The sequence below is a fragment of the Cynocephalus volans genome, chromosome 4 (genome assembly GCF_027409185.1).
Source record: "Cynocephalus volans isolate mCynVol1 chromosome 4, mCynVol1.pri, whole genome shotgun sequence".
NCBI classification, from domain to species: domain Eukaryota; kingdom Metazoa; phylum Chordata; class Mammalia; order Dermoptera; family Cynocephalidae; genus Cynocephalus; species Cynocephalus volans.
Window position 1 is genome coordinate 145,186,748 of NC_084463.1, and position 20,380 is coordinate 145,207,127.

At 39.8% G+C, this 20,380-nt stretch overlaps 1 protein-coding gene and 1 non-coding gene across 3 annotated transcripts in view; both read right to left on the reverse strand.

Moving 5' to 3' along the window:
* Positions 1–20,380, reverse strand: part of CKAP5 (cytoskeleton associated protein 5) — a 100,819-nt gene that overhangs the window by 2,669 nt on the left and 77,770 nt on the right. For both annotated transcript variants that reach the window (XM_063092489.1, XM_063092488.1), the window contains exons 34-42: positions 19,995–20,168; positions 19,644–19,764; positions 4,684–4,863; positions 3,988–4,175; positions 3,400–3,475; positions 2,425–2,613; positions 2,196–2,333; positions 1,603–1,686; positions 1,336–1,495 (exon numbers count right to left, since the gene is read on the reverse strand). In XM_063092489.1, coding sequence (XP_062948559.1) covers positions 1,336–1,495; positions 1,603–1,686; positions 2,196–2,333; positions 2,425–2,613; positions 3,400–3,475; positions 3,988–4,175; positions 4,684–4,863; positions 19,644–19,764; positions 19,995–20,168 — 1,310 coding nt within the window. The remainder of the gene's footprint in view (positions 1–1,335; positions 1,496–1,602; positions 1,687–2,195; positions 2,334–2,424; positions 2,614–3,399; positions 3,476–3,987; positions 4,176–4,683; positions 4,864–19,643; positions 19,765–19,994; positions 20,169–20,380) is intronic.
* LOC134377471 (small nucleolar RNA SNORD67) lies at positions 19,493–19,594 on the reverse strand. The gene has a single exon (XR_010023511.1). It is a non-coding gene; the product is annotated as a small nucleolar RNA SNORD67 (small nucleolar RNA).

The following is a 20,380-nucleotide window of genomic DNA, read 5'->3' on the forward strand; positions in this document are numbered from 1 at the left end:
CATATCATTCAACAAATACATGTGGAGTGCCTACCATATGCCAGTCAACAAAACAGAAAATAACTTTTAAATTCTAGCAGAGAGAGACAGATGCTGAACAATTAATGTAATAAATGCTACATTATAAGGTATGTTAGAGGTGGTAATGAAATGGTGGGGTGAGAGATAGGTCACAAGTTTTACATAAGGTCTCACTGAGATGGTGGTATTTGAGAGAAGATCTGAAAGAGGAAAGGGAGCTAGCCAACAAGGCCATCTTAGGAAGAATATTCTACATGTCAGAAATACCCAATGCAAATGCCCTAAGAAGGCACATGGTATTTTCCAGAAACAGCAAGGGGGGTGGAATGGAATGACAGGGAGAATAGTAGGAGATAAAGTCCTAAAGGTATTGGGGGGTCATATAATGCAGGCCCTCAGAGCCCGTTGTAAGGACTTTGGCTTTTGCTAGGCAAAAGGAAGAGCCTCTGAAACATGTTTGAGAAGAGTCATTTTGATGCTGTGTGTGCACAGGGAGAGAGGGAAGCAAGGGTGGAAGCAGGGAGATCAGGAGCGTTGTGCTATAATCCAGGTAAGAGGTAATGATGTCTCAGACCAAGGTGGTAGCAGTGAAGGTGAGGATAAATGTGGGCAGATTCTGTAAATAGTTTGAAGGAAGAGCCAAAAGGATTTCCCAAAGAGAAGACTCAAAAGCTTTGGGTCTGAGCAAACTTGGTCAAAGTTGCTATCCATTGAGATGGAGAAGACCGCAAATGAAGCAGGTTGTGGGGGGATGTTAGGAGTTTTGTTTTTGACATGTTGAGTCTCTGATGTCTACTAGACACCCAAGTGGAGACGTCATGTAGGATACAGCAGTTTGGAGATCAGGTAGGAGGTCTGAGCTGGAGAATAAAAAGCAATTGGGCCTCACTGGCAAGTAAATGGTATTTAACGTGATAAGAATAAGTAAATTCTTTAATGGAATAAGAGTAAGAGAGAAGAGATAATCATAGACTGAATACTGGGAGACATCAACATTAAGAGGTAAGGGAGAACAAGAATCAGCTAAAGGCTGAGAAAGAACAGCCAGCAAGGTAGGAGGAAACCAAGATAGCATGGAAAACTGGAAGCTAAATGAAGAAATTGTCTCAAGGGCATGGAACGATTACCATTGTAAAATACTCATGATGGGTCAAGTAGGGACAGAATTGACTACTGGATGTAGCAATGTGAAGATCATTGGTGACCATTAAGCACTAAAGTTCACGGATATGAATTTACACCGACCAAAACTTCAGGTTCCTGAGCTGGGAGCTACTTTGAGCTTGTTCTTGGAGCTACTAAAGGAAACTGTACCTGTCGAAGTGGGAATTCGGCCTTTGCCCTCCCTTTCCATTTCAATCACCCGAAGGCCTCTCTCAACATAGCTCTGGAAGAATTGTGAGGAATTTTTCAGAAATGGTTCAATGTCGGCATCTGAATATTTCTTCTTATATTCATATAACTCTGCGAGGCCCTGGTGAACAAGAAAAAGGAAGATGTGGGATGGGTGTTAGTGCCCCTTTCCATAAAACAGAGCTTCACTTGGCTTAACTCTTTCACTCTTAACCCTTTCATTCTTACCTCTTTAGTGTTCTCTTTAGAACCAATCTTCTTAAAAATCTCAGCTAAGAAATCATTAACTTTGGCCTTTGATGATTTTTCATCCTGAAAAGTTGAAAGACACCAGGAAGAACTGGTTAGACTTGAGTTATTAAGAACCAATGTTTGGATATGAGCAGAAAATATCTCAAAATCTGGACCTTATCAGTATGTTCCTGGAGATAACAAAACTGCCAATGCTGAGAGTCTTCAGCAGAAACACTAACATTCTGGGTTACCTCCATTCTCAGGTTTTCACCTAATCTGTTGAAGAAGGAACTGCTACACTCCTCCCCAATGAAACAGAGTTCACAGTGGATTTATCTGGTGACCAACGCCTTAGCCACAGACAGAGAAACCTTTCTTGGGGACCGAAAAACACATGATTATAATTAGTTTATACTTTAATATTTCAAGGCAGAAATGGTTACAGCACCACAGCAGAAGACTGATCAGACCAATCCCTGAGCCTTCACCTTGGGCCTTCAGAAAGACAGTTTCCAGGTGACCTATACTTAAACAAGATCACCTCCAGTGCAATCACATTTCCTTCTCTTTCAAGCCAGGCCACTCACTATTCGAGATGCTCCCTTTTCTGTTTCCTTATCAAACTTGCTCCCAGTCTGGTCCATACTGTGCTTCATCATCCGGCAGAGATGCGCCTCCAGCTCAGACTCATTCTTGTTGTCAATCATCGTTAGGTGGTCAAGGATCTGAGGGAGACACATGCATATCCAAATGGTAGCAATGCCATTTCCACGTTCTCCCAAGCTCCCTCTGAAACCAGATGTTGTTCTCACTCACCTTAGGACCTTTTAATTTGCATAAGGTGTGCAGCAGAGTCTTTAGGGTCCTTATGGGAAATTCACTTTTGCACTGCTTCAGTTTCTCTTTGGGGAAGACCTTCATAAAAATGTGGATATCCAGAAGAATTTTGTCCAGGTTAATGCTATTGATGGTATCAGGCAGTAGTCGAACCATTCTCCAAAGACACTATTGTAAAACAAAAACAAAAAACAAAACACCAAAAAAACAAATGTTACAAGAAGTGACTGAAGAATGAGGATCATTTGCCACCATTCATCATCCCCAAGCTCTGGGCTCACTTTTAAAAGATGGTCAGGGATATAAATGTGGTACATCATCATATCTTTCAAATTCAGCTGCTTAGATAAGAAAACTTTAATCACTGCAACTATGTCACTGACTGAAGTGTGACAAATCATCTATATAATAATCATCCTTCATTCCTCCCACTCCCCAGAGATAGGGGCCATTGTTTAATGTTGTGAAAATGTGGAAATTCTGTCCTGGGTTTCCTTGGTACTTGAGTAGAGTGGTTCATATGGTTTAAGCTAATATAACCCCAGGAGACAAAACAGCTTACACTACTACAGTGTAATAACCGTATTACAATGTTATAGATATATTCATTTGCAGTCTTCCATGAAAGAGACCCAAACATTATAGGGCTATCTATATACATCTTTCTCCCAAAAAGAAATGAAATTTGTCTCAAACTTTTTCTTTTTGATTCAAGGAGAACTGGTGAAATATTTACAAAGTAGCTCTTCTTTTTCACTGTTTGCAGTCCAGGATTGTTAAGAACTGACATTGGGGAATAAATTGGAGGAAGGTAAAATTGAAGAGCAATTATATTTTTTCAGGTGTGTCTTGGTTGATTTGAGCCTATGTCTTAGCTCCAACTCCTCCTTCCCCACATTTTAACAAAGTGATTGCATCTTTGAAAGAAAAGAGATCAAATAATTTCAACTTCACCTTCATAACAAGCTCTGAGAATTTGGGAGAACTGGCTGTTGCTAGCAGGCTGTCTTGGAGCAAAACAAGTAGTGCACTGGAAAAAAACACCACCACAAAAACAATAAGTTTCAAACCTACATTCCAATTAAAATCAGTAAGTGAAAGGCCAAGTGTGAATATTCTCTATCCATCTAATAAATTGAGAACTCATGGATCAGGACTGTCTTTGATTACTTGACATTCAGTTATAAAGAACATAAACATTTAAGCTTTGTAAGCTACCACTTGACAAAGTTTGCCATTCTATTTTTCATTGTCATTGGTAGCTGAGAAAGGAAGAAATGTACATGAAATGTACATGAAAGATGTAAATTGACAAACTTTACCATCCTGTTCTAAAACATTCATGATATTGGGTGGCTTACAGAGCTGTTACTAGTTTTAGCTGTTGTCTCAGGCTGCAATACCTTTGGTCTACGAGGAAGGAAAGAGTAATCAACTTATGGGCAAACCTAAAGTTACAACTGATCTAGTGATTTGCTGGTTTCTACATGCAGATAAAAGAGAGGCTGTTCCAAACTCTACTGCTTTAGAGTTCAGATATACCTCAGGATGTTGGTCTGGTCTGACTTCTCCAGAACCTTCACCACCAAGAGGTTCACAGAGCGGATCACCTGTTGTCCTTCCTCTAGATCTTCAATCCGAGAATCCAGCATTAATGTGATAAGGCCATGCATCAGGTCTTTCAGTACTCCAGTGGATGCCTCCCGGGCCAGGCTCTCTATCTGAAACAGCTATACAGCCTTAACTATGTTAGGGAGGTGTAAAACAACATATAGAGCAAAGAAGATAGACATGGGTAGTATATTCTAGTAAACATTCAATTATATTGTATTTTTAAAAATTCAGAGTACTAAGAAAATAATAAAAATCACCACACTCTCTCAAGCCTTCAGTAATAGCCAAAATTAATTGTTGTGCTTCCTTTCTGTTATTACAAATATTTTAAATGTAAGCACACTTATCTGTGAAATGCCAGCTAGGGCCTACCATGCCTGACGAAGAAACTGGCAGGAAGCAGAATTCTAGGTAGTTTGTAAGCATTCTACTTCATATCCTAACAATAAGGTAAGCTAAAGTGTAGTCCAACATCCAATGGTAGTAGTAGCTTGCTATATGACACATGTAAAATTCTACCAAGTGACATAGGACTCACTGGAACATCCACACAGACTCTAGCTTTAGAACCTGGCCAGCATGAGAGACTGAAGGGAAGCTCTAGTTCTGCAGAGGTGCCCTTACCGAAATCATGTTGCCGATGATACAGCTATACAGCTTGATGATCTCATCCTTCTCCAATTTCTCATCGGCCATGTGTGTGTTGTAGATGAGTCTTAGCTGCATGAACGTGGCTATCAGAAACTGATCAATATGGCCAGACATAGCTTCGGCTTTGTCTTCCTGTCTCAGGACTTCATCAATCTGATAACAAAAATTCCAAGATTTATTTTCCAAGCTTCACAATTCTAAGTAGCAGGAAGACACTATGAGGGACTTCTCCGTATGAATACTTATATCTTTTTTGTGTGTGTGTGACCAGTAAGGGGATCGCAACCCTTGGCAAGGTGTGGTCTGTAGGACGCTCAGCCAGTGAGCGCACTGGCCATCCCTATATAGGATCTGAACCCACGGCCTTGGTGCTACCAGCACTGCACTCTCCCGACTGAGTCATGGGGCAGGCCCTGAATACTTATATCTTACCTTGGAAAAAACCCAGTCACTTTATGTATAAATAACTAGTCCTTAGGGATTCAGTCATTGAATACATATTTACCAAGCAAGATAATATTAGGTGAATTAGTCACAGATCCTATTCTTAACAGGCTCGCTGTCTAGTTCAGGGAATAATAATCCCTATGTTTAAATGTTCAATTTGTTCAGTTCCGGTCAAGATGGCAGAATAGACGGTCCCCAGCATCACTCTCTCCCACAAATCAACCAATTTACAACTATAAAAATGTAACATCAGCCAAGCTGGGGCCGCTGGAGCTCAGGGGAAGAGGAGGAGAGACCTACAGAGTTCATGAAGGTGGGGAGAAACCACAATGAGAGAAAAAAAAAACTGCTCTGAGCGTTTTGTGCCCTGGCCGCTTCCAGACTGGAACTGCTGAGTGCATGGAGCAGGAGCCGGCAGAAGCTGCAGCTTTGCCCTTCAGACGGAGTTACTTGGAGGCGGCAGGGGAGAGAGGGAGTTGGTGGCCCCCGTGGACCCACGCAGGAGCAAGGTGCCAGAACAACTGAAAAAAGGGAGGCATTCAGAGGCTGGTGAGTCATTTCAAGGGACCAGTGCAGGGCCCATCCCATGGGAAGTGTTTGGAGCACGGGCGGTAGGGGAGATGGGCCCACCGGGAGAACACTGGGGCACAGCAAGGACAACCGATCTGCCCCCTAATCAGCATAGGACCACTCAGAGGAGACTGGTCAGGAATGCAGAATTGCATGGGGTGCAGTTTGATGAAAAACCTCAGGCCCAGATCAGAGTTTCTACATAACACAGATCCATTGGGTCTCTGGAGAGCCAGAAGTACCTATAAGATCAACCATTAAAACCCTGAGCTGCACAAAAAGCTTTCCCTATGAAAACAGCAGCAAAGCAGCAATTTACTTCAACAACACAGCTCAAGTACTGGTTCCCACAGGAAGTTCCCTCATTTTAGAAGCAAAGGACAAAAAATGAGTTCCAGCCCAGGCACACCACCAGCACCTTTGGGCCTGCCTGGGAACTGGAGGCTTGGAGCCAGGGACTGGACCCCCCTGCCACAACCAGGCACACCACGCCAGCACCTCAGGGCCTGCCTGGGGACCAGAGGCATGGAGAAGGGGACCAGACATACCCCACAGCCAGGCACATCATCAGTGCCAAGGAGCATGCCAAAAACATCACCTCCGTGTGGGTGGCCCACCACAGCCACAACAATAACCATGGCTGACACGAAAGTGGCTAGACACCACAACCACCATGCAGAAGGTCCACCAACCACTGGAGTGCACTGACACAAGGAGTCACCAGCAGAGATAAAGAAAAGAAGAGGATGTCTCTCTCCACAAAGCCCATTTCAGAGTGACAGAAGAAGCATCTGCTTTATAATATCGAGGGACCTGATCACACCTCTCAGCATTGGACAGGATCATCTAGGCAACAGATCAACAGAGTAACCATTATCCTTTCAGAAGGATAGAAGAAATCTAGGGTAATTAGAGGGGCGGAGGGGGAAGGAAGAGAAAGATGGGGAGAGATTGGACAAGGGGCATAAAGAATAATTACAGGAGGAGTGGAGGTCAAGATGGTGGAAGAGGAGAGCTGGCTGCCGCTTTTCCGCCATGAGTAGAAGCAGCCTGAGGCCCGCACCAGATGCGGCTGTAGCAGAATCGGTACAAAGAAACGGCTTCAAAAGGGTGTCTTTACCATGCCGAGAACCGGGAATCTTCCCGCAACCTGTGCACGCGACCTGCCGGTGCACCACGGCCCGCGTCCCAGCCGCAGCTGCAGATGTGGCCTGAGCCGGCGTGTGTCACCCCGGGCTGCAACAGTGACCATGGCTTCTGACCCCTCACCCCCACCCACCGTCCCTGGAGCTGGAAGCGAATCAACCGGCAGCCGAGACAGGGAGACGTCCAGCGGGAGAGGCAGAAGCTCCGCAGAGACCACACGCCCTGCGGGCTGCCACTGCCTGATCCAACAAGTAGGCTTCACCGCCGCCACCCGGCTTCATTCCCAGCCCAGCCCAGTGCACACAGAGCAGGGAGTCGTCCGGCAGGGGAGGCGGGAACTCCACAGGGTCCATGCTGCTGCTGTGCAATCCAGCAGCAGGTAGGCTTCACCGCTGCCACCCGGCTCCATCCCAAACCCGGCCTAGTGTACACAGAGCAGGGAGACATCCTGCAAGGGAACGGGAAGCTCTGAAGAGACCACACGCTCTGCGGTGCCTCGGCGCATCCCAGCAGCCCGGGCCAGAGCGCAGGGAACAGGGAGTCACTGAAGTAGCCATACCAAATTGGCAACCACAGCAGCATCTTAGTCAGTCAACAGTGTCAAACCTGTGGATTGTGAAAACCCCTGCCACAATGAATAAACATCAAAGAAAAGATACCAGAAATACGAAAAATCAGGAAAGTACACCACCAAGAGATAATAAATCTCAAGCTCTAGATCCTATAGAACAAGAAGCCCTTGAAATGACTGACAAGGAATTTCGAGTGATAATTCTAAGGAAACTGAATGAGACACAAGAAAACTCAGCTAGACATCATGATGAAACGAGGAAAAGTATACAGGACCTGAAAGAGGAAATGTACAAGGAAATCAATGCCCTGAAAAAAAATGTAGCAGAACTTGCCGAACTGAAGAGGTTATTCAGTGAAATAAAAAACACAACAGAGAGTTTAACCAACAGGCTTGTGGAAGTTGAAGAGAGAACCTCTGAACTTGAAGATAGGCTGTTTGAAATAACACAAGCAGACAAAAAAAAAAAGAAAAAAGAATCAAAGGCATTGAAGAAAATCTGAGAGAGATATCAGACAACCTTAAGGGCTCAAATATCCGAGTCATGCGTATTTCAGAAGGGGAGGAAAAAGGAGATTGCATTGAAAACATATTCAGCAAAATAGTGGCAGAAAACTTCCCAGGTATAGGAAAAATCACAGATCTTCAGATCCAGGAAACTCAACGATCTCCAACTGTATTCATCCCAAAAAGGTCTTCTCCAAGACATGTTATAGTCAAATTGGCAAAACTCAAAGACAAAGAGAGAATCTTAAAAGCTGCAAGAGAGAAGTGTCAAATCACCTATAAGGGAGCCCCAATCAGGCTAACATCAGACTTTTCATCACAAACCCTAAAAGCCAGAAAGGAATGGGATGATATATTCAAAATACTAAAAGACAGAGATTGCCAGCCAAGAATACTCTACCCTGCAAGGCTATCCTTCCGAAATGAAGGGCAAATAGTATATTTCTCAGACAAACAAAAACTGCAGGAGTTCACCACCGCACAACCACCCTTACAAGAAATCCTCAAGGGAGTACTGGGTTTGGTTCCTGAATAATAACTACCACGGCCATAAAAACCCAAGAAAAATCTAAACCCACTAGTATAATAAAAATGGCATTCATGAAGAGAAAACAAACAAACAAAAAGGCTATCTACAACCTAAGGAACCAACAAACACAGAAAACAAACAGTAAATCAGAAATCAAGGAACAAAAGACACCTAAGACAACCAAACAACAATAAAAAAATGCTAGGAATAAATCAATACTATTCAATAACAACTCTTAATGTAAAAGGCTTAAATTCCCCAATCAAAAGACACAGACTGGCTGACTGCATTAAAAAGGAGGACCCAACTATATGCTGCCTTCAACAGACCCACCTCACCCATAAAGACTCACATAGACTAAGAGTGAAAGGATGGAAAAAGATTTACCATGCAAACAGAAAAGAAAAACGAGCTCGAGTAGCTATTCTTACATATGACAAAGTAGACTTTAAACTAAAAACCATAAAAAGAGACAATGAGGGACACTACGTAATGATCAAAGGACTGATCCATGAAGAAGACATAACAATCATAAACATGTATGCACCCAATGTTGGAGCAGCCAGATTTATAAAACAAACTCTATTAGACCTAAAGAAGGAAACAGACACTAACACCATAAAAGCAGGGGACCTGAATACCCCACTGTCAATATTGGACAGATCATCTAGGCAAAGAATCAGCAGAGAAACACAAGATCTAAACAATACTCTAGACCAATTGGACTTGGCAGATATCTACAGAACATTCCATCCAACAACCTCAGAATATTCATTCTTCTCATCAGCACATAGCTCATTCTCCAGGATAGATCACATATTAGGTCACAAATCAAGTCTCAACAAATTCAAAAAAATTGGAATTATCCCATGTATTTTCTCAGACCACAATGGGTAAAACTAGAAATTAATAACAAACGAAATTCTGAAAACTATATAAACACATGGAAATTAAACAGCATTCTACTTAATGACATATGGGTCCAAGAAGAAATGAAGCAGGATATCAAAAAATTTATTGAAACTAATGAAAATAATGATACATCATACCAAAACCTGTGGGATACTGCAAAAGTATTGCAGGGGGAAATTTATTGCATTAAATGCTCACCTCAGAAGAATGGAAAGATGGCAAGTGAATAACCTAACACTTCACCTTAAAGAACTAGAAAAACAAGAACAATCCAAACCTAAAGTTAGCAGATGGAAAGAAATCATTAAGATCAGAGCAGAACTTAATGAAATTGAAACCCAAAAAACAATACAAAAGATCAATGAATCAAAAAACTGGTTTTTTGAAAAGATAAATAAAATTGAAAAACCATTAGCATGGCTAACTAAAAAAAAGAAGAGAGAAGATTCAAATAACAAAAATTAGAAATGAAAAAGGTGATATTACAACTGATTCATCTGAAATACAAGGAATCATTCAAGACTACTATAAACAACTATATGCCAACAAGTTTGAAAATCTGGAGGAAATTGATAAATTTATGGACACACACAAGCTCCCAAAACTGAGCAATAAAGACGTAGAAAATCTGAACAGACCAATAACAATAAAGGAGATTGAAGCTGTTATCAGAAAGCTCCCAACAAAGAAAAGCCCAGGACCAGATGGATTCACAGCAGAATTTTACCAAACATTCAAAGAGGAATTGACACCGATTCTTTACAAACTGTTCCAAACGATTGAAACAGACGCAAATCTCCCAAACTCATTCTATGAAGCAAACATCATCCTGATACCAAAACCAGGTAAAGATGTAACCAAAAAGAAAACTACAGGCCGATATCCTTGATGAATATAGATGCAAAAATCCTCAATAAAATACTAGCAAACAGAATACAGCAACACATACGTAAAATTATTCACCACGATCAAGTGGGATTCATCCCAGGGATGCAAGGTTGGTTCAACATATGCAAAACAATAAATGTGATACACCATATTAATAAAGTCAAACACAAGGACCATATGATCATCTCTATAGATGCTGAAAAAGCATTTGAGAAAATTCAGCACTCATTCATGACAAAGACCCTCTATAAGTTAGGTATAGACGGAAAGTATCTCAACATAATTAAAGCCATATATGACAAACCCACTGCCAATATCATCCTGAATGGGGAAAAGCTGAAAGCTTTTCCTTTAAGAACAGGAACTAGACAAGGATGCCCAATTTCACCACTCCTATTCAACATAGTGTTGTAAGTACTAGCCAGAGCAATCAGAGAAGAGAAGGAAATAAAGGGCATCCAGATTGGAAAAGATGAAGTCAAACTGTCCCTCTTTGCAGATGACATGATCCTATATATCGGACAGCCTAAAGCCTCTACAAAAAAACTCTTGGAGGTGATAAATGATTTCAGCACAGTAGCAGGATACAAAATCAACACACAAAAATCAGTAGCATTTCTATTCTCCAATAGTGAACATGCAGAAAGAGAAATCAAGAAAGCCTGCCCATTTACAATAGCCACCAAAAAAATAAAATACTTAGGAATTGAGTTAACCAAGGATGTGAAAACTCTCTATAATGAGAACTACAAACCATTGCTGAGAGAAATTAGAGAGGATACAAGAAGATGGAAAGATATTCCATGCTCTTGGATTGGAAGAATCAACATAGTGAAAATGTCCATACTACCCAAAGTGATATACAAATTTAATGCAATCCCCATCAAAATTCCAATGTCATTTTTCTCAGAAATGGAAAGAACTATCCAGACATTTATATGGAATAACAAAAGACCACGCATAGCCTAAGCAACACTGAGCAAAAAAAATAAAGCTGGAGGCATAACACTACCTGACTTTAAACTATACTACAAAGCTATAATAACCAAAACAGTATGGTACTGGTATAAAAACAGACACACTGATCAATGGAATAGAATAGAGAACCCAGAAATCAACCCACACACCTACAGCTATCTGATCTTTGACAAAGGCACCAAGCCTATACACTGTGGAAGAGACTGCCTCTTTAGCAAATGGTGCTGGGAGAACTGGATATCAATATGCAGGAGAATGAAACTAGACCCAGCCCTTTCACCATACACTAAAGTCAACTCAAAATGGATTAAAGAATTAAATATACACCCTGAAACAATAAACTTCTTAAAGAAAACATAGGAGAAACACTTCAGGAAATAGGACTGGACACAGACTTCATGAATATGACCCCAAAAGCACGGGCAACCAAAGGAAAAATAAACAAATGGGATTATATCAAACTAAAGAGCTTCTGCACAGCAAAAGAAACAATTAACAGAGTTAAAAGACAACCAACAGAGTGGGAGAAATTATTTGCAAAATACACATCTGACAAAGGATTAATATCCAGAATATACAAGGAACTCAAACAACTTTACAAGAAAAAAACAAGCAACCCAATTCAAAAATGGGCAAAAGAGCTAAGGAGGCATTTCTCTAAGGAAGATATACAAATGGCCAACAGACATATGAAAAAATGCTCAACATCACTCAGCATCCGGGAAATGCAAATCAAAACTACACTGAGATACCATCTCACCCCAGTTAGGATGGCTAAAATCCAAAAGACTCTGAACGATAAATGCTGGCGAGGTTACGGAGAAAAAGGAACACTCATACATTGTTGGTGGGACTGCAAAATGGTGCAGCCTCTATGGAAATGGTATGGAGGTTCCTCAAACAATTGCAGATAGATCTGCCATATGTCCCAGCTATCCCACTGTTGGGAATATACCCAGAGGAATGGAAATCATCAAGTCAAAGGTATACCTGTTCCCCAATGTTCATTGCAGCACTCTTTACAATAGCCAAGAGTTGGAACCAGCCCAAATGTCCATCATCGGATGAGTGGATACGGAAAATGTGGTATAGCTACACAATGGAATACTACTCAGCTATAAAAATGAATGAAATACTGCCATTTGCAACAACATGGATGGACCTTGAGAGAATTATATTAAGTGAAACAAGTCAGGCACAGAAAGAGAAATACCACATCTTCTCACGTATTGGTGGGAGCTAAAAATAAATAAATTCACACACACACACACACACACACACACACACACACACACAAAACGGGGGGGGGGGGAGAGAAGACATAACAACTACAATTCCTTGAAGTTGATACGACAAGCAAACAGAAAGGACATTGTTGGGAGGGAGGGGGGAGAGGGAGGAGGGAGGGAGGTATCGGTAATGGGCCACAATAATCAACCACATTGTAAATCAATAAAATAAAATTAAGAAAAAAACAAAAAAACAAAACAAATAAAATGGTGTGCGTAAAAGGAAAAAAAAAAAAAACAATGTAACTTGTTATTGAACTACTGATGAAATTAAAGTTATGGCATAAAGATTAATAGGTATCTGGGAGACAAATGTATAGAAGTTATACCTACAAGCGATACCTTATAAAACCATCAGGCAGTCAAGCACTGTCCAACCCTATTACCAACACATGGCATGTATGGATCCTATGGACAAATTGTCTTAGGATGAAGTTTTATGTTGTTTAGTATTTCACGCAATTCCTAATTAAATTTCTTGCATATGCACACACAAAAAAAGAATAATTACGATTTGTAACAATATATATGCTAGTTATATTGATTTGATCAACACATCTCAATGTTGAACCCCCAAAATATAATTTTGATTCAATAAATAAAATAAAAATAAAAATAAATAAACACAGAAACAAATAAATGTTCAACTTATTGAAAAGAGTGCTTTTTAGACTCTTTAGATGGTTGGTCTCCATTTACCAGATGAGAAAAGTATGGCTAAAAAAGAAGACTATTTAGTTCAAACTCAAAACTCAGGTTTCCACATTTTGGTCCATTGTTCTTTCTGGTTCAGTTCTTTGGTTATCACTAATGGTAAAATGTTCTGTGGGAAAAATATGTATATCTTATCCATTGTAGTAAAAATATCTTTATTTTTATGAGTACATAAATAACACTGAGATCAAGCTTCTGTGAACCTCCTTTTGGGCAAGGCTGCCATACAACTCCAGGTGCACCATTTATATACACTACAATGTGCATGGTGCCCCCTAGTGTGAAAGCCAGTGGTCCTGCTTTCATTTATTATTCTTTACGGCACAAACACATACAATTTTATATAACTGGGACTGTTTAACAATGATGTTTCAGCATGGACACCATAAAAAAAATACTATTTTTAGGGGGAGGCTTACTCCCTTTTCCGTGGTTATTAACATCAACAACCAGTATATACTCTTTCGTGTTTACAAGATCATATATAACCATATATGCACAGTTAAATAGGGTCAAAGTCTGAACCTTATTCTACTGTTTATTCTACAAGAGAGTTACAGTATATAAACTTCTCTGTGTCTAGCTTTCTAACTCAACAGGAAATTATGAAATCCATAAACGAGAATAATTCTATTTTTATAGCTGCATAACAGTCCATGTGTACATGTACCAAAATTTACTTGTGTTGGGCTGGCCAGTTAGCTTACTTGGTTGGAGCATGGTGCTAATAAAACCAAGGTCAAGGGCTTGGATCCTGGTACCAGCCAGCCGCCATAAAGAGAAAAACAAAAAAGCAAAACCTTCTTATGTCCTTCCAGGGTATTTCTAGTTTGGTCACTGTGTCCAATATAAATAATGTTACAATAAACATCTTTGTTTATATATCCTTATGTGCTTATGTTTTTATTTCTAAAAGAAGAGTATCAAGAATTTAGTCTGAGAGATATAAATCATGGTATGATAGATGATACTATATAGTTTTCTTTAAAAAGCACTAACATTTCACATTTCTATATTTACTGTATGAATACTGTTTTTCTGGCATCCCTATCAGCTATTTATGTTATTAATCTTTTTACTTTTTGTCACTTTCATGATTTAAAAGTGATATCTATTGTTATTTTAACTTGCATTTCTGAGAGCAGGGAGGAGTGATGGAGTTGAACATCTTTTCATGTGCTCATTGGTCATTTGAACATCTTCTGTGATTTGCCTTTCCTTTGGTCATTTTTTTATTAGGTTCTCTTTTTCTCAAGAATTAATAAAACTGTTTATGTAGCTATTAATCCTTCACTGGTCATATGGGTAACAAATATATTTCAAAATATATCACTTGTTTATTGACTTAGTATATGGTAACTTTCTCTCAACTAAAATCTTACAATTTTATATGATCAAAATCATCTTTTCTTTTTAGGTTCTGGGTTTCTTGTGTTAATGTTTAGTGGTCTGCTCAAATTTCTCAGGTATTAAAAAAAAACTTTGGCAGGAGGAATCAGTTGTTTCAAATTTCCACAGAGTGATAGTGTTTTCTTCTTCCTTTTTTTTTTTTTTTTTTTTTTGGTGGCTGGCTGGTGTGGGTACGAATCCTTGACCTTGTTGTTATAACACCGTGCTCTAACCAATTCTTTTTTTCAAATCTTTTTTTTCCCACATCTATGGTTGGCTCCTTTCTTATTCCTGGTACACATATTTTTGCTCTCTCACCAGACTAGTAAGCAATTAAGAACCAGCTTTTAGATTATTTTTAAATCCATTTCATTAATTTTAACTTTATTATTTCCTACTTTCAAATGTCTCCTGATTTTTTATTTTTCTAATTTCTTAGGGGTACTAAATTCCTTTATTTTAGCTTTTCTTCAATAATAAATGCATTTCAGGTAATTTATTTTTCTGAATTTGACTTAAAGTATGGTTTTGCAGTGAAATATTTTCCTATTTGCTATTAGAATTTTAATTTTTTTGATCAAAGGGTTATTTAGGAATATGTTTCAGGTTTTTCAAGTAGCCGGTATTTTTTTTTTCTGTGATATTATTTATTTAAAATTTTATTGCTTTACCAACAGAGAACTTGGTCAGTGTATCTTTTACTTTTTGCATGCGTTAAGATTTTCTTTGTGGACAAATATATATTTTTAAAAATGTTCAATGGAGATATGAAAAATATAAATTATCTTTTCCTTAAGTACTCTCCTACATCCCAACCCCTCCCCCTCCCACAAGGTGGTCATCTTGTCACTTCCAGCAGTTTCACTTTGCCAGGAGATTGCTGTTCTGTTATTTTGTTTTGTTTTTTCTTCAGGTTGCTGGTTCCCTAATTGTGTGTTATGTTGTTACTCTTTACCTATTCAGGAATCCCTCAGTGGTGACAATCTAATCTCTATTTTCTTTTCTTTTCTTTCTTTTTTTTTTTTTTTTTTTTTAGGTGGCTGGACAGTACAGGGATCCAAACCCTTGACCTTGGCGTTCTCAGCACCATGCTTTCCCCAAACAAGCTCCTGGCCAGCCCTCAATGGTGTTAATCTGAGAATGGTATGAGACGTGGCAGTTTCTGCCCTTGTAGGCTTGTTGTATACCAGCTGGCAAGCTGTCAGTCATATGGCAAAGCACCAAGAGTAAGCATTTCTGCTCTTTAGTCTCTGGAGGTACAAAAGGTAGAGACTTCCCAGCCTCAGATACTATATTCAGCCTTTACGTTCGGCTCCCTGTACGTAATTCCTTGAGGGCCAGGGAGACCACCAGGTCCTCCCAGTAACACTCACACAGGCCACTGTTGTCCTTCCTTTGGAGAATCTACTAATCTCGACAGACTAAGAGAAATCTGTTTCCAGCATTTCTGGTCTTTTGATCCTCTTCTCTGGTCTCTGCGCTATTGAGCCCTAGGTTCTCCTCAGGCCCATATAAGAAAATATCTTGTACTTGTGCAAGATATAGCTTGACGCTTGCTCACAAACTTCAGACACTAATCTACTTGACTCAGCAGCTCCTGTGCTCAGAAAAAGCAGGTTGTTGGATTGATATTGATAGAGAAAAGGCAAAGGGGATGCATTCATTCAAGTCACTGTTTTTCAGAATTGCCTGAATTTATTTTCTTCTAGTACCAAAACAGCTAATGGACTATTTGCCAAACAACAGCAAAAACCTTCCCGATTCTGCCCTTTCATTCCTAACCATGTCTTTACATGGATGTTTAATGGGCTGCTCAACTTAACACAGCAGAGAGAGATATCTTGACGTTGAACCTCTCAAGCCTGCTCTTCCCCCAGCCTTCCCCATCTCGATATTATAGCACCAGCATCCATCTGGTTGCTTATGCCAAAAATCAAAGCGTTATTCTTGATTCCTTTCCTCCCTTACATTTCATATCCAATCTATTTCCAAGTTCCATGGACTGTATACCTCCAAAAGATACCCTGAAACCATGCATTTTCTTCCTCTCCACCATGATCATCCTAGTGGCATGTGATGTCTTTCATATGAATTTTGACCATAGCTTCCTAACAGGTCTTCTCAAATCTGCTCTTGCCCTGCCTATAATCTCTACAGAGTGGCCAGGGTAACTTTTTCCCCAGTTAAAAAAAAAAAGTACAAACATTACAGTAAAGTTGAAAATATGGGAAACTTTTTTATCCTGAATCATTTGAGAGTGAAACTGTCAATCTGATGCTCTGTGACCCTTTAATATTTTAGTGTGTATTTCTTAATAACAAGGACATTCTCCTTCATAATCATAATATAACCATCAAAATCAGGAAACTAAAATTGGTGTTACTACCATCTAATCCTCAGACCTCATTCCATTTTCTTCAATTACACCAATCACATTCTTTACAGCAAAAGGCCAGTCTAGAATCATGCACTGCATTTAGCTGTCATGCCTTGCAGTTTCTCTGCAGTCTAGAACAATTCCTTGAGTTTCTTGACCTTGACAGTTTTGTAAAATGCATTTGTCTGATGTTTCCTCATGATTAATTCAGGTTACACAGCATTAGGAATATCAGCAAAGTGATGCTGAACTCTATTAGATACTATCAGGTAGCACATGATTTCATTTTGTCACATTATTGATGATGTTCACTTTGATCAACTGATTAAGGTGGTGTCTGCCAGGCTTCTCTACTGTCAAATTATTCTTGGTATCTTGTACTTTTTGTACTTTTGGTATATTTGTCTTTTTTATTATGTGAGGAGGTACTATGAAATGTAAACATCCCATTTCTTTTCAAATTTTAATTAATTAGATCATAGACTTATGGTTTCCTAGTTCATTAAATTTTGTTGAATTCAATAAATTTACTGAATTTTAATTCAGTTTATTGGGTTATGATGCATTACAACAAACCCTTAAACAACATGGGTTTGAACTGTGTGGGTCTACTTATACATGAATTTTTTTTTCTTCCAACAAATATACTGGAAACTTTTTGGTTAGGCATGTCATGAATGCAAACAGTTAAGAAACCCACCTAACAGTAGGCTATAAGTAGTTAACTACTTAACTACTACTACTTAAGCAATGATGAGATTCTCCCCTCATGTGGATTTTTGTCTGTGGGGGTTGGGCTGTTTGTCAGGTTGTTAAAGATCTAACCCCCAAGTTGTTCAAGAGTCAACTGTACTATCATTGTTTATTTTGATGTGCAAACTGTTTCCCATTTGAACTGTTCCCCTTCTGTTCTAGTTCACCTCTGTGTTCTTCTGGCATGTCCCTATTTTTCTTTGAGCTTGTCCTTACTGTCTGGCACAATAAGATGCTCCAGGACCATCTTATAACTTTTTTGATTCAGCCCTCCAAGGAGCCCTTATTCTTTTTGTGGAAAATAGTGTTTAGAAGACGAACCCTGGGTGTTCTTGTTGCTGTTCGGATATTGCTGTTCTCAGGTCCTCTTAGTGAAAAGAGCTAGGGAATATATGTATATTACATTCCTACATATGTATATTATATATAACATATATTTATACCACATATATGTGTATACACACACACACATATTCACAATGATATTTATTTCTGCATCTATATATGAAAACCTGAGTTCATACTGTTGTATCTAATTCTGGCCCAATATCAGAGTTCATTTGATTGTGCTCTCCTTCCATATTCATAACTCCTTTCTCTAACAGTGAGAAACTTGGCTCTTGATTTTCTCATTACATTTATTTGACCAGTCCATTCGTATGTGACCAATCTCTCATCTCTGACGTCGGCCCTCCCCTCTGAAGATGCCCACTTTTCTTGCTTTGGCTCTGACTCTCCATTCTGAGCCATTCTTCCTGTGCCCTCCCTATCCCCACAAACATACATGGACATCCTCCTCAGCCTGCTTGGGGTTCTACTACCATGACAGGCTGGTTCCCTGCATAGACATCCTCTTCATACTGCTTGGCTCTGACTCCCAACTCTGTGTCTCCCCTCCTGTATGGACACCCTCCTCCTCCTCACAATGCTTGGGCTCTGAGACCCTCACATTGGACCATATGGCTCCCCACTCCCACTCCCTTGCCACAACTGTGGATGCCTATCTTGCTCTGCCCCACCTAATGGCTTTAAGAACCAGACTGTTATGGAAAGGAAGCAGAAGAAGAAGAGAATAATATTTTTTTCAATAAGTAACTTGTTTAAAACGTTCAAATGGCTTCCCATCACACTTAATCCAAACAAATTATGCTGGCATTTTTAAAAGGCTACATGATCTGGTCACTGTCTGCCCCTCAACCTCATTCTGTACCATTCTCCCCCTTGCACACTATGCTCCCGGCACGTGGACCTTCTATTGTTTCCTTGAGCCCAGCAAACTCATTCCTACTTTGTGTACTAGCTACTCCCCCTGCTTGGAATGTTCTTACTCCTGATCTGCACATCAGACTTTTCCTGATCACTCAATCTGAGTAACTCAGTCCCTCTCTCTTATCACCCCATTTGAGTTATAGTTACACAATAGTTACTACTATCTGATATTTTGTTTACTTATTTGTCTGTCCACTAAAATCTAAGTAAATTCCATGGTCCCTACTTGTTCACTGCTGTATCTCCAGCCTCTGAATGAATGCAGTTATAAAAATGCAAGGCTCAGTTGGTCTGAGTGCAGTGGCGTTTACAACTAATTGATCACAATCAGTTACAGATTTCTCTGATTCTTCTCCACTCCCACTGCTTCACTTGACAAGCCTTAAAAAAAAAAAAAAAAGCTAGGCTCTATTAGAGCTATATATCCTCTGAAGCAAGTGATAACTGAGTGGCCTCTGTGCACTTTATTCATCAGGGCAGTAAGGAACACTGCCTGCACCCCCTAATATTGTTAGTCTGCCAGTGTGCAACTCATCACTCTCACAGTCTCTACATCCACCAATAAAATTACTATCATGGGAGCACCCCCATTACCTGTGTCAGAGCTTGGATACTTGTGTTGATATCCCCACTGGCTACTTGGGAAATAATGAAATTGATTGTGGATGCTGTATTACTGTGCATGTCATCGAAGTGTGGAGAAACAGCTCGGATCCTAGAGAGCAGAGCAAAGAGAAAACTTCAATCTCTCTATTGTAAGACATCCCAATAAGTTGGAAGTATGCAATTCCCCACTAGAGCCAGGTGTTAGTATAAGAATTGCTATCAGTCAGGTAGTAATCAGTTCTAAAAAGCTTTAATTACACACTACCACAGAGGGCTCTTTTCAAATATGCACTCTGATGATCATGAACTGCTTATACTTAATGAAAGCTTGTAACTTACTTGGGTTCAGGAATAAGGACTGGTTCAAAAATGTCATCCAATTTGTGCTGGACAAGTTCTGGCATTTCACATCGGACTGTACCATTGTCATTCTCAATTTCATCTAGATCCAGCTGGAATTCTCGGCGAACCATCTGGGCTGCCTCAGGATGTCCACTCATGCTTCGGGCTTGGCTAAAAGAAACAAAAGGAGGCTCCTGAACTAAAAGAGATTTATTAACCAAAGAGTAAGAACAGCACTGCCAGTCGCTCTAAAGCTTCAAGACAGATGTTCAACTTCTGGTTTCAGCCCCCCTGAATGATTTAAATCCTTGAGTCTAATAAGTGCCTTCAATGGGCAACAGCACTGGTCCATGAATATCCTAAAAGTGCACATAACGTTAATT